The sequence below is a fragment of the Electrona antarctica genome (genome assembly GCF_951216825.1).
Source record: "Electrona antarctica genome assembly, chromosome: 8".
Classification (NCBI taxonomy): domain Eukaryota; kingdom Metazoa; phylum Chordata; class Actinopteri; order Myctophiformes; family Myctophidae; genus Electrona; species Electrona antarctica.
Genome location: NC_136789.1, coordinates 6,333,661 through 6,349,240, shown reverse-complemented (window position 1 = coordinate 6,349,240; position 15,580 = coordinate 6,333,661). Strand labels below are relative to the sequence as shown.

Below are 15,580 nucleotides of genomic sequence, written 5' to 3'. Positions count from 1 at the left end.
TCTGTGTGACTGCCATGCAGGCAAACACGTGTGGCTCAGCCAGGAATGGTGTGCTTATCAAAATATTTCCATTATGCGTTACCATGGCGAGGTATTTCGCAATAAACGATGTCCAAAACCCATCAAGGACCCCAGGGGGTCCCCAAACCACACTTTGATAACCATTGAAGGACCCCATCGAGACCCATCAAGGACCCCATGGGGTCCCCGAACCACACTTTGATAACCAGTGAAGGACCCCATCGAGACCCATCAAGGACCCCATGGGGTCCCCGAACCACACTTTGATAACCAGTGTTGGACCTCATCGAAACCTATCAAGGACCCCAAGGGGTCCCCGAACCACACTTTGATAACCAGTGTTGGACCTCATCGAAACCTATCAAGGACCCCAGGGGGTCCCCGGACCACACTTTGATAACCAGTGTTGGACCTCATCGAAACCTATCAAGGACCCCAAGGGGTCCCCGAACCACACTTTGATAACCAGTGAAGGACCCCATCGAGACCCATCAAGGACCCCATGGGGTCCCCGAACCACACTTTGATAACCAGTGTTGGACCTCATCGAGACCCATCAAGGACCCCATGGGGTCCCCGAACCACACTTTGCTAACCAGTGTTGGACCCCATCGAGACCCATCAAGGACCCCATGGAGTCCCCGAACCACACTTTGATAACCAGCGTTGGACCCCATCAAGGACCCCATGGGGTCCCCGAACCACACTTTGATAACCAGCGTTGGACCCCATCGAGACCCATCAAGGACCCCATGGGGTCCCCGAACCACACTTTGATAACCAGCGTTGGACCCCATCGAGACCCATCAAGGACCCCATGGGGTCCCCGAACCACACTTTGATAACCAGTGTTGGACCTCATCGAAACCTATCAAGGACCCCAAGGGGTCCCCGAACCACACTTTGATAACCAGTGAAGGACCCCATCGAGACCCATCAAGGACCCCATGGGGTCCCCGGACCACACTTTGATAACCAGTGTTGGACCTCATCGAGACCCATCAAGGACCCCAGGGGGTCCCCGGACCACACTTTGATAACCAGTGTTGGACCTCATCGAGACCCATCAAGGACCCCATGGGGTCCCCGAACCACACTTTGATAACCAGTGTTGGACCTCATCGAGACCCATCAAGGACCCCATGGGGTCCCCGAACCACACTTTGCTAACCAGTGTTGGACCCCATCGAGACCCATCAAGGACCCCATGGAGTCCCCGAACCACACTTTGATAACCAGCGTTGGACCCCATCAAGGACCCCATGGGGTCCCCGAACCACACTTTGATAACCAGCGTTGGACCCCATCGAGACCCATCAAGGACCCCATGGGGTCCCCGAACCACACTTTGATAACCAGCGTTGGACCCCATCGAGACCCATCAAGGACCCCATGGGGTCCCCGAACCACACTTTGATAACCAGTGTTGGACCTCATCGAAACCCATCAAGGACCCCAAGGGGTCCCCGAACCACACTTTGATAACCAGTGTTGGACCTCATCGAAATCCATCAAGGACCCCAGGGGGTCCCCGAACCACACTTTGATAACCAGTGTTGGACCTCATCGAGACCCATCAAGGACCCCATGGGGTCCCCGAACCACACTTTGATACCCAGTGTTGGACCTCATCGAGACCCATCAAGGACCCCATGGGGTCCCCGAACCACACTTTGATAACCAGTGTTGGACCTCATCGAGACCCATCAAGGACCCCATGGGGTCCCCGAACCACACTTTGATAACCAGTGTTGGACCTCATCGAGACCCATCAAGGACCCCAAGGGGTCCCCGAACCACACTTTGATAACCAGTGTTGGACCTGATCGAAACCTATCAAGGACCCCAGGGGGTCCCCGGACCACACTTTGATAACCAGTGTTGGACCTCATCGAAACCTATCAAGGACCCCAAAGGGTCCCCGAACAACACTTTGATAACCAGTGAAGGACCCCATCGAGACCCATCAAGGACCCCATGGGGTCCCCGAACCACACTTTGATAACCAGTGTTGGACCTCATCGAGACCCATCAAGGACCCCATGGGGTCCCCGAACCACACTTTGCTAACCAGTGTTGGACCCCATCGAGACACATCAAGGACCCCATGGGGCCCCCGAACCACACTTTGATAACCAGCGTTGGACCCCATCGAGACCCATCAAGGACCCCATGGGGTCCCCGAACCACACTTTGATAACCAGCGTTGGACCCCATCGAGACCCATCAAGGATCCCATGGGGTCCCCGAACCACACTTTGATAACCAGCGTTGGACCCCATCGAGACCCATCAAGGACCCCATGGGGTCCCCGAACCACACTTTGATAACCAGCGTTGGACCTCATCGAAACCCATCAAGGACCCCAAGGGGTCCCCGAACCACACTTTGATAACCAGTGAAGGACCCCATCGAGACCCATCAAGGACCCCAGGGGGTCCCCGGACCACACTTTAATAACCAGTGTTGGACCTCATCGAGACCCATCAAGGACCCCATGGGGTCCCCGAACCACACTTTGATAACCAGTGTTGGACCTCATCGAGACCCATCAAGGACCCCATGGGGTCCCCGAACCACACTTTGATAACCAGTGTTGGACCCCATCGAGACCCATCAAGGACCCCATGGGGTCCCCGAACCACACTTTGATAACCAGTGAAGGACCCCATCGAGACCCATCAAGGACCCCAGGGGGTCCCCGAACCACACTTTGATAACCAGCGTTGGACCCCATCGAGACCCATCAAGGACCCCAGGGGGTCCCCGAACCACACTTTGATAACCAGCGTTGGACCCCATCGAGACCCATCAAGGACCCCATGGGGTCCCCGAACCACACTTTGATAACCAGCGTTGGACCCCATCGAGACCCATCAAGGACCCCAGGGGGTCCCCGTACCACACTTTGATAACCAGCGTTGGACCCCATCGAGACCCATCAAGGACCCCATGGGGTCCCCGAACCACACTTTGTTAACCAGCGTTGGACCCCACCGAGACCCATCAAGGACCCCATGGGGTCCCCGAACCACACTTTGATAACCAGCGTTGGACCCCATCGAGACCCATCAAGGACCCCATGGGGTAACCGAACCACACTTTGATAACCAGCGTTGGACCCCATCGAGACCCATCAAGGACCCCTGGGGGTCCCCGAACCACACTTTGATAACCAGCGTTGGACCCCATCGAGACCCATCAAGGACCCCATGGGGGTCCCCGAACCACACTTTGATAACCAGCGTTGGACCCCATCGAGACCCATCAAGGACCCCATGGGGGTCCCCGAACCACACTTTGATAACCAGCGTTGGACCCCATCGAGACCCATCAAGGACCCCATGGGGGTCCCCGAACCACACTTTGATAACCAGTGTTGGACCACATCGAAACCTATCAAGGATCCCAGGGGGTCCCCGAACCACACTTAAGTGTTGGACCCCATAGAAAGTCCTTTCTAGGCTGGAGTAGGCTAGACTATGGCTCTCTGCTGCCCCCCGTTGACAAAATGTTGTAAACACAGACAGGTTCACGAAAAGCAGTGGCGCGTGTTCACGCTCCGGATGAACTATGGGAAGTGTTCCCTGCCGGGTGCACCGGCACTAGTTTGTATACGGGCCATAGTTTCTTACCATTGAAACAACCTGCTGTGAACACCACTTTAATTGTTATTATTATTATTATTGCATTAATAATTGAGCAACAAACATCATAAACCTCATTTGTCTCATGAAGTTGATGATTATAATAATTGATTCAAGTGGGGATCCTCTTGAATCAAGAGGATCCCCACTTATTATAATCATCAAATTATAATTGCCAGTGTGAGCAGACACAAGATTTTATAATATCAAGAGTCTTGATATTATCAAGAGTCTTGATATTATAAAATCTTGTGTCTGCTCACACTGGCAATTGTAATTTGTTACGTTTTATATTTCATAACCAGGTGAAACAGATTATACACATTATAATTGACAGTGACAGACAAGCTTTTAATGTGCAGCTCCTGGCCTCTGTCAGTCCTCTCGTCAATAAATAATCACTTCTTAAGCTCACACATTTCTCAACTACGCTTTGCTTTCTCTTTCAAGTTCTCAGTCCATCAAATAAAGTTGAGATGTGTGTCCTTGTCCACCCCATAGTTGATCTTGTGCTCCTCAAACAGCAGGGTTAGCTCATCCATGTACAGTTGGTGGAGGTCATCAAGATCTTCCACTGTGGGCTTTGCCTTTTTCTCCACCCTGATTGGCCGTCCGACTGCCAAGAGGTCAAAGGTGGAGATTGTCACACTCACAGTGAAGGCTTTTCACTTTATGATTTGTACATTTTACTGTTTGATTTGATTAGATGCCACACGGATCATCTAAATGATGATGCCAAACTCGGACAGGTTGATGAAGCATAGATTAGGCTGAGTTCAGACGAGGGCCATCTCTCTCTCTCGCTCGCTCGCACGCACGCACGCACGCACGCACACACACACACACACACACACACACACACACACACACACACACACACACACTCTCTCTCTCTCAGTTTGGTCTCACTAAGCTTATTCTGAATAAAAAGATGGACTGTCAAATACAGCTTGTCAGCATATTTAACACGCATATATACACAGACTCCTGAGTTGTGCTGGACACCACCTGTCTCTACCACTTACATTCTAGTTGACCATTTACTCACCTACTGTGTTAATGGGTTTTCTGTAAGGAATCGGGCCAAAAGAGTACTGGAAAATGCCACGTGCGTGGAAGAGAGGCAGAGAAATTCCCATGATGCGTTGAAGCCGTTCCTGTATCCATCTGAGCCAGGTGCCCTGTTGATTGTTCACTTGTTCATACACGTCATTCTCCCCAAACGAGAACACTGGAACCAGATGGGCACTGAGGCAAAAATGATTGTTATAGTTAATATTGACCATTATTTAGTGTCCTATTAGTGTTCATCATAAATCCAGATACATATCAAAACATGCCCCCACAGGAGAGGCCCATATAAGACTCTATTTCAGTAAAATAAGAAGTAACCAAGTAACCTTTTTAATATATTTAAACAAACAGAAGTTGGAGGGTGCAAAGCTCGTAGTCACGAACACTGACTGCAACACTTTTATTTTAAGATGACCAATGTTTCGGCACAAAATGCCTTCTTCAGGGTATGATATTATATTTAAATAATAGCCACAACTTGTTTCTTTCACATCTATACATTTGAGACAGTAGCCACCTACGCCTAAAAAACGCCTAAAAACAGTCGACAGTTGTTAAAAAAAACAAAAAAACAACAACATTGTGCTTCTCAGTAGTCTTGTTCTTACCCATTTTCCATGGCCAATTTAATGAAACCCTTCTTGCTGGACAAAATTACACTGTAGGATCCAGGGTGGGCATCCAGTGCCTCGGGTGCTCCGCCTACTGCTATTACCACAGCGTTACCGCCACCCTCTTTTTGGAGCAGGAATTTGGCACTCTCTTTATCTGAAGGAATAAGACCTGTGACACAAACACGTCAGGCATTTGACAATTTGAGCATAACCTGTGTTCATCGTCACAGTCTAACAAACCAACACATTATGAATACATAATGCGTTAATGCATTTGCCATCATTTTATCATCAACGTGGGAAAATAAAAGCAAATATTAGAGTTTACAGAGATATACCGAGATTATCAGAAGCCTGAACAATCACACAAATATGACCTGAATCACCCTGGGTTGTTCCCAGTGGCCCTGACCTGCACACATGATGTAGTCCCTGAAGAATGGAGCTCTAAACCACAGCGGCAACATGAGCAGGTGACTTGTGAGCCCAGGGAACAGCTCTCTGAAGCCAGTGACATAGGTGCAGAAGTTGGTGAATGCTCCTGCCACCAGCACCCCATGGGGATGGAAACCCAGGATATAATTGTACCTGGGATCCAGGTCAGCTGTCTTGATCAGCTGGCAGTAAAGGAGAGAAGCAGAGAACAGAAGGTGACAAAACCCCATAGTGGACATACAGTCGGTTGTACTGGATGTTACATTTTGTTTGACCGTTTGATTACAATGTACACAATGTAACTTCTTCTTCCAGCTCTCCATCATCGATTCTCCTATTTTTCTCTCTATCTCTCTCTCTCTCTCTCTCTCTCTCTCTCTCTCTCTCTCTCTCTCTCTCTCTCTCTCTCTCTCTCTCTCTCTCTCTCTCTCTCTCTCTCTCTCTCTGTCTGTATGTCTTGAGATAACTTGACTGTGATTTGGCACAATACAAATTATACAACTGATTTAATTGGCTGAAATAGTTTTGTTGGGTTAAATATCCTTGCATCTCAGTTCGATTCTGAAACCTAAATGGTTTCATTCCAGTCCTGATTCCCAGGACTTTTGTACAAGTGTGCTGAAGTATTCTTTCTTTGTCTAAATTGATTACTCATCTGATTATGTAGGATTTCCCAAGACAGACCACATGTGATGTGCAGTAGTACTGCTTTGACATCCACAGCTATACAATGTCAAATGTATAACTCTAAGGAATACAGTATGTTATGTGTACTGTTACTGGGAAATGCTGCACTTGCATCCTTCATATGTCTCAAACACAAACTCCTGTATGTTTATTCTGTTTGATGTTTGAAAAAATGTGGTTCCAATCCGAATGTATTGCATATAGCATTGGATGTGCATTCACTCAAAAGACACAGAGCAATAAGCATATTTCCATATCACAGATAATCACTCATTGTTTCAAACTGTACATTCCTAGTGTTTACCTGCCTCTAACCAATATTAACTAGATGGTCTGCAATGGAGAGATAGTGAGAAGCACTAAGGTCAGTGTCAACAGTCACAATACTGCTTGTTTTGCAGAATGTAGCGAGCATTGTGCCCTCATGTCAAAAGAAATCAGATCCTTGTTTGTATCTGTATTTTAAGGCCACCATGCGCTTAGACCCACATTTACACCCATTATCTCCACACGTTTGATTTTCTCCAGGGTCATTTAGCTTTTTGTTAGTTTCCAATTTTCTCACGTTTCATTTTACAAGATTTGTGTTGCAATTATATTTAAAAAATATACATATATCCTGTTTTTGTGTTTTGTTTTCTTTATTCATTCATAATGCCAGTATATATACTCAATCGTACTGTTTTTGTCATGAATAGAAAAGAACAAAAATATATATATATATATTTTTGAAACAAGCAGACCTACAAGTTCACAACATCAGCAGCATGCATCAAATAACCAATGTATAGGGTTAAGGTGGTTAAACAGATTTTTATGCTATATTGACACATTTATCTGGGGGGGGAAATAGACCTCAATTAAATGTGGCACTTTGAAGTACAATGATTCTCTTTTTATTAGATAGCAATCACTCTTTATTCTTAACGTGCAGTTTCCATATTATAAAACACTAAAGCACGTGTAGGATGGAGAGATAGATATTCACAGAATAAAGCTTGATATACTGCAAAAACATGTAGGCCTACTCACTTGTAATATTTTCTTTCAACATATAATTCAGAAATTGAAAATTGTGGATCACAGACTTTGATATTGAGATAGCTCATGGATCTGATATAAACAAACCAATTAAGGATTATTGCTTAATCATCTGTAAATACAAAGGGCAGTAAACAATGACATGGCCCATTTAGATCAGATAACTGAAGGGCTGTATTACTGTATAACTGATAACTGAAAAAAATATGTTTATCATGACTTCTAGGCTTGGATAATATACTTGTTAAACCTTATATTGAATATAGTAAGTTGTCATCTATAAAAGCATATCCAAATGTTTGAAGCAAACTTTAATTACTATTTACTAAAGAGCAACCTAATGAGCTATATGCACCCCTGGGCTGTTTTGTTGTGGTCACTGGCTTATCAGCACAGTACAAAGTCTTTGTAAGGGGCAGAATGGAACCTATCTAGCAGGCTGTTGTCTGTACAACTTACAGTAGCCTATGTATTGCCTTAATCACATGAGCCCTAGTGTCCCTATTCTGGGCATGTCATAATATTTTGTACATGGTGAAAATAGCTCGTCTACAGTTGTGAGCTTGCCGTTTACGTATTTTCAGCTAAGAGATTCAGGTGTGTTTTTTGGAGCAATTACAGTCCCCTGGGGCTGGGGGACTCTGTTCAAGAAAGTATAAGGTTTAAGTGGGTAAAGTCCTACTATTTGTCACATACATTGCTGAATGTGAGATGTGTTCTCCGCATTTGACCCATTTCTTGGAGCAGTGAGCCACAGCAGTGGCACGCTCGGGAATCATTTTGTAGTTGATTTAACACCCCAATACAACCCTTGATGCTGAGTTTGATTGATTGATTGAAAATTTTATTAACAGTTTGCAGAATTACAGTACATTTCAAGCACAAACTCAATACAACGGCTGTTAACTGTGAGTGGACGACCCAATTAAGCATTACACTTGTTTACAACAGGGTCCACCATGTTCAAATCATCAAAACATTTAGAGACGTACAAATAGACACTTCTATATAGACAAAGAACAGTACAGGAATTCATCATAATGGAGGTAAAAAGGGAAAAAAAACATTGTAAGTGAGATTTATAAATGTTCCTCAGTTTACAATGTGTTTATTCATAAAACAAAAAATGCATATAATTTATGCTTACGTCATCTGACCGGTGCAAAATTAGTCTACTGGGCAGCTGGATAACTGTGTTGTTGTTGTTTTTTTGGGAAGTTGTATTTATACAACGCAGTTTCGGGAGAAGAGACCAGCTCCTTCCGCTTGACCTTAACCACTCCTCCCTCATTATCAACAACTCCTCCCTCCTTATCAAACTCACCTGCCTTTCATTATCACCCGGCCAATCCCTGGTGCAATCACCACAGTATAAATACACCTGCGATCGCTCAACCAAGTTGTTTGTTCTGCTCCACGACAGACCAAACATGGGTTGTGAGTAGGCCTACTGCACTTGTAGATCGGCTATTTTCACTATTCTTCAAAATCGCCATCCTCCTCCACCCTAGCCTGATTATCAGACTGTAGCTTTCAAGAGATGCAGTCCACTCAGAGAGTGGGCGGGGTCTTTGGGCTGGATCCAGGCTACCTCCACCCCAACCTCCTCCTTCCCCCTCGATTCTCTAGGAATCCAGGGGGGGCAGTGACGGAGCAGAGACGACCAACAGCTCATTCCGAGTAGAGCAAAGATGACCGTCAGCTCCAGAGACTACGCCCCCACCCTGAGTCTCGCCCTACCTTGGGTTCCTCACTCCACTCCGCATTCATCTCATTCTGTTTCAATAAACTGTTAATCTTGAGCGAAGGTGTGGTCTCTTACTAGTGAATCTTCTTTTACATTTTTATCCTACGATTTTGCAACCCATTTTTTCACCCATGTGTCATATAATGTAATCCTGGAAGCTTCACTTCCTCTGCCAACCTGGGTGGGCAGCGGACTGACCTCATGCTCCCTACTATGCATGAGGAGTCCAAGCTGCTTCTTTTCACCTGACAGGGGAGAGTTTCCCCCGGCCGGACATAGCGTGTGGAAGGAACACGTTATTCCGACCAGTTCCTTTCCCCTCAATCAGGTGCCCCGGCTGGCCAGGGGGAGGTAGTTTAGAGACCAGGATTACTGCATGTTTTTGTGAGGGTACCTACCTACCCTAGGGGACACGGGGAGAAGATGCAAACTCCACACAAAAGCCCTTTCGCCAACCCCGCCCTCCGAGGAGAGAACACGCCCACAGTGTCCCTAGTGGGAATTGAACCCAGGACCTTCTAGCTGAGGCAGATAACAGTGTTTACGTCTTATCACAATCTCCCAGCGTCTGTTGTTCACACCTACAACTGGACTCTCACCTGTGATTGCACTGCATTCTCTCTGCCTTGTTATATGCCTGAATCTATTAGACACAATTAAATTGTGCCCACGCACGCACGCAGACACACACACACACACACACACACACACACACACACACACACACACACACACACACACACACACACACACATAAAATGGCCACCAACGTAATCAAAAAAGTCAACCAAAGAACAAGATTCCTTTACAGGATCTCCTCACTGGTCGACAAAAACACCTTGAAGACCTTAACAGGAGCCCTTGTACAAGGCTTCTTTGACTATGCATGCACCTCCTGGTACCACAGCACCTCAAAGGCCCTTAAAACTAGGCTCCAGACCTCCCAAAACAAACTGGTCAGGCTCCTACTTGGCCTCACCCCCCGAACCCACCTCACCCCTGCCCACTTTGACAGACTGGCATGGCTTAGGGTCGGCGACAGAGTACAGCATCTTGCAATGGGTCTGGTCCACAAGATTCGATACTCCACCAAGATACCCATGTACCTGTGTAGATACTTCCTTAATGTTAACGAAGTCCACACCCACAACACCAGAGGGAGTGCAACGAATCATGTTCAACCCAGATTCGGCACAAACAAGGGACTAAATTCTTTTCGCTCCTATGCCACCAAAATGTGGAACGCCCTACCAACAGTCATTAAGACATGCGAATCCCTTGACTCCTTCAAAACCGCTCTCAAAGGGCACCTACGGATGGCTGCAATTCGAAACTGGCCCCCGTAAAATCTGAATCCCCCCCCACCGCCCCCCCCTTTTTCCCCTCACTGTATATGTTTCTTTTCCCTTTTTACCTCCATTATGATGAATTCCTGTACTGTTCTTTGTCTATATAGAAGTGTCTATTTGTACGTCTCTAAATGTTTTGATGAATTGAACATGGTGGACCCTGTTGTAAACAAGTGTAATGCTTAATTGGGTCGTCCACTCACAGTTAACAGCCTTTGTATTGAGTTTGTGCTTGAAATGTACTGTAATTCTGCAAACTGTTAATAAAATTTTCAATCAATCAATCAAAACACACACACACACACACACACACACACACACACACACACACACACACACACACACACACACACACACACACACACACACACACACACACACTACTGTCAGTGTGTGCTCCATTGTCTTGGATGGTCAATCCTGAATGGACCTTCCATAATTTATTATCATCATCGTTATCAATGCTGAGGGTCACAGCAAGGACCCAGCTCAAGATAGCAGACATATGCCTGCCACAGGTCTGCAAACGTTGTGCGTTGAATATGAATCAGGCTTGAGGGTTTCATAGGGCTAATTGGATGCATGTAGGGAGCATCAAACATAAATGAGCCTTATCATCCCCTCACACGTTGATGTGAGGACATCACATACACAGGATTTCCCTTCACAATTTGAACACAACTATGTGCATTCTGGCCCCACAAACCACAGAATGTATGTGTACTCACTGTATGTATTTTTAAGTGTTGTTGAGTTGTTCTCTCATCTCACCTTGATGGGAAAATAATCCCTCATATATTCCCAGACTTTGAGGCCACACACGAAGGGAACTCTGCGTCCACCTCGTGAAGGTGTATCATAGTCAATGACCCACCAGACACCATACAGCACAGTGACGAACCAGAAGCGTGTGAAGACCAGGAAAATGAACAGCACGATGCAAGTCGGTGCTGGGAGAGAGATAAGTCAGGTCAAATAAGACTGCTATTGCCTTAACATGGAGTAATAACTGTAGTAATAACAGCAATATTAATAAACAGTTTGTTTGGAGGTCACTGTGTAGACAACGAACAGCTTCAAGAGCTGTAGGCTATTACAGGTCCATAACATTAAAAAACAAGAATATATAAGATATAAGAATTGAATGTAATGATCCAAATACTATTGAACAAACCATCCATCCATGAGCAAACCATCCATAAAGTACATCAAACTATAGATCAGTTTGAATTCATTGATGTTGCAATCAGGTCTTTATAGGTCAGTAGATGCTGGTAAAGAAACCTAAAGCAAACTGAGTGAGCCTTGACTTATGCCTAGTTGCACACTGCTGGTGTCATACACTGAAAATAACAGAACTGCGATGTGTTGCGAGCTTGTAGATTTTCTATTTTTAGTGCACAACATGATGCACAAACCATGTATAACTCAGGCACAACGGTCTCCCCTCCATACGAAACACTGCTGAGGTGCCCATGAGCAAACCATTCAGCTGTTCAATGTCCAGCAATGAGGAGTTGTGCCGGGGGCTTTAAGTGAGGAACAGTTAGATATATACAACTTCTCATAAAATAATCCTACAACAACACAGCTGGAGTGTCCATCTCTTTATTACAGACAAAATATAGTGGGATATATAACCCAGGTTATGTTAACTATATTTCACTTTTTTCTTGTTGAAAGTCTCAATGCCAGATGTGACATTCATTCCTAGATTTATAGTCAAACATGATCCCTTTACGTGGTGAGCATGATGTTTAATTTATTCACTATCATATAACAAAGTTTATTTTCAGATGAGCTGCATAATGTCTGGTCTGACTTTCATTATCTCAAAAGTGCCAGATTGTCTGGTGTAGTTCTTTGATGAAGAAATAGTGTATTTTTTATTTTACCTTCCTTTCAGAACTAATCAAATGTATGGAGGATATGCTTTTTTAAATCAATTACATCAAATTGATTGATTTGAAAATATACTGTGTGTACACACACTGTGGCCTAAAGGAATATTTGTAGTTTTAACTTTCTAGCACTTGTGCGCTGAACCTATAGACTGTGACTTTTGTTTGGCTCCATCTCCTGGCCATGTGGTAATACTGACATTAGAGAACACCCACATTTGGCTATTGCTACCTACTTTATTGCTATTACCTAAGGTTATGGGGTCACTGAGGCTTCGTACACACCTACACAACAAATGTTCGGTCCGTGTGCGATGTCTGATTGCTGTTTGATTGCTGCTCCAATTCATTTTCAATGGGAGTCACATGGTTTGACCAAACATTTTTGTTTGATGAGGGGGGAGCAATCAGCAATCAACAATCAAACACAAATGTTTGATCAAACCATGTGACTCCCATTGGAAAAGCATTGTGGTGGCCCAAAAAAACAAAAACAACGACCAAACATTGCTTGATTGGTGTTTGGTACGTGTGAATGAGGCCTCAGTGACCGTCACGGCTGTCTTCCAGGTGTGAACGGCGCCTTAATAGTTAGGGTTCATTTAGGGAGCATAAATGTGCTCAGCAGGTTTCATGATAATTTGCCCATTGCATTTGGAGAGATATCTTGCATGCTTGGATGAGATATCTTGGACATTTTGGCAAAAGGGTGGCACTAGAGGAGAGGAGAGAACATGGTGTCACTCACTACACTCAGTATAGGGTTAATTGACGTCAAGGTGCACAGCAAATTACATCTGCGTCTCAGGGTTCATGGTGTTGACCAAAGATTTATGTTAGTGTTCTATCGAGCAGTCTTGGAAAGCCTGGTCAGGTTTGGCATCACAGTTTGGTTCGGTAATCTCTCAGTGCAACTGAGGTCCAAATTGTTCAGATTGGTGCAGACTGCAGGGAAGATCATAGGGGTAAGACAACTCCCCTCTCTGCAGTCTATTTATGAGCAGGCTACATTAAAACAGGCTCAAAAAATCATCAGTGGTGTTACCCATGTTTTAAATGGCGAGTTTGTACTTCTGCCCTCTGGGAGAAGATACAAAGAACCAAAGTGGAAGTACATCAGATTTAAATTTGTTTGTACCAGCATCAACTAAGATGTTGAACGAGGCTCTGAAACAGCAGTAACTAGAGGCTAGATTATCCACATCATGTGTGCAATTGTGTAATGTTGTGTCTTCCTCTGTAATGTATTTTTGTTTGTCATTGATGTTTTATGTGTGGCTGTAGCTGGGGTGAAAGCCCAAGACAAATTTCCCTTGTGGACAATAAAGTTTACCTTGACCTTGACCTTGACATGCTCAGATTATCTCAGGAACACAGCCCCAAGTGGGACAATTATTATTTTCTATTAGAACGTTGTAAAACTCCCTGTAACTCATTTTTTACTAGATTAAAAGCTCAGTGGGAAAATTGATGACACTGTACTGGCTGGCTACCTTTATACCTTCATGTACCTTTAATTTTATGCAACCACATTGGTTTCCCTCCACCTTCCTTTTAGATTTTCCCAAAGTATTTGCAACATGCATAATGGTCTTCCAACATTTATACTGAAACACATTAACACAAATTGAGACACAAACATACACTGAGCCACATGCAACAATACTGTAACTTTAAACATGTCATTTTCAATAACGCTTTTCATTCCCCCGCATGAGAGGTATAGCCTACTACAGTAACAGGTACAGCAGTCGTGCACTAAGCATATACAGCACACACTTCATAGAAAACTCACCCAAGCCAATAAATGAATAGACCCACTGCATCACAGAGGCTGTTTGCAGTCTCCTGGTAAGGGGAACATCTCGGGGGGCAAAATCAACCTTCATGGCTGTAACAGGAAGAGAGAAAGACCCATGTACAGTACATTGACAGCTGGCCAAGAAGAAGTAAAGTGGAATGGATTTCGCCCTTACTGGTAAAGTGGGTGCAAAGTCTGCTTGTCTCCCTCCACACCACCAACCATACACCTCCATCTGACAGTCTTATCTCCTATTGAACTTGAAGGGTTTAATTATTCAATCCATATCTCCAATATCAGACCTTTGACCCTGCATGGAACTGGCCACTTGAACATACAATGTCTTTACTGTGACATGAACATCAAACAACAAATATCATTATGTCAAACACTTAAAACTGTTAATTAATTAAACCTCTTGCTGAAATGACACCACTACGATGCATCTTCAGACTGTCCTCCACAAATGTCATTGCCAGATTTTGTAATCATCAAAAACTGAGCCCACTGTAGCTATTACAGCATCGAAAATGTTAACTGTAAACAGTAGGCTAATAAGGAGCTATAGGCCTACTGCATGCTAGCAGAATAAAGATGTTCATGAAAATAAATGACTATGAATATTGTTGATGTAGGCCCAATTTCAGAATTGTAGGTATAGGCCTATCTCATGCAATTTTTTTTGACAGATTCTATCCTCATGTAACCAATTGCAGTCAATGCAAAATAAAGCATCTGTTCTGTATTGTGTCTCTGTCTCTCTGAGTCTTGGCAAGAAGTTCAACGAGTTCATGAATCATTTAGCAGACTTGCCCTTGTGTTGTCGGTGGTCGTTGGTGGCCACAAGGTGGCAATGTTGGTTATGCCATATTCTTCCAAGTTAAGTCAACAACAATAATAACGTCTACCTTCTTCTCATGGCCTCCCAAGTCTTGCTTTTTTCCAAAGCGTGATATAAAACCACGCTGCGAAGAACACAACCACTGGATTATAGACATTTCCACCAACCAATTCAAATAGCCTAATTGTATTAGACAGTTTTGACTACAGACTCCTACAAATATAGGCCCAGGCTACATCTGCCAGTAGCCAGCTAGTCAGCCTTGCCAGAACTGTTCATCTGTGTGTGGTTTGTGCAGAGCTGCAGGGCATCATATTTATAATAGCAGTTAATACGCATGCATATTATGGAGCTAAAACAAACGTGCACGCAGCCCGTGACCGTGTATCGTAAACGATCTATTTTTCTCATAGCCCGGAGGG

General features: G+C 44.7%; 1 protein-coding gene across 1 annotated transcript; it reads right to left on the bottom strand.

The window, feature by feature from the left end:
* Nucleotides 1–4,129: 4,129 nt before the first annotated feature.
* mogat2 (monoacylglycerol O-acyltransferase 2) lies at nucleotides 4,130–14,405 on the bottom strand (the record flags this gene model as incomplete). Its single annotated transcript, XM_079507924.1, has 6 exons — nucleotides 4,130–4,284; nucleotides 4,717–4,916; nucleotides 5,351–5,525; nucleotides 5,769–5,973; nucleotides 11,387–11,565; nucleotides 14,312–14,405. The coding sequence occupies 6 exons, from the start codon at nucleotides 14,403–14,405 to the stop codon at nucleotides 4,130–4,132; spliced, it is 1,008 nt and encodes a 335-aa protein (XP_079364050.1).
* Nucleotides 14,406–15,580: the final 1,175 nt, after the last annotated feature.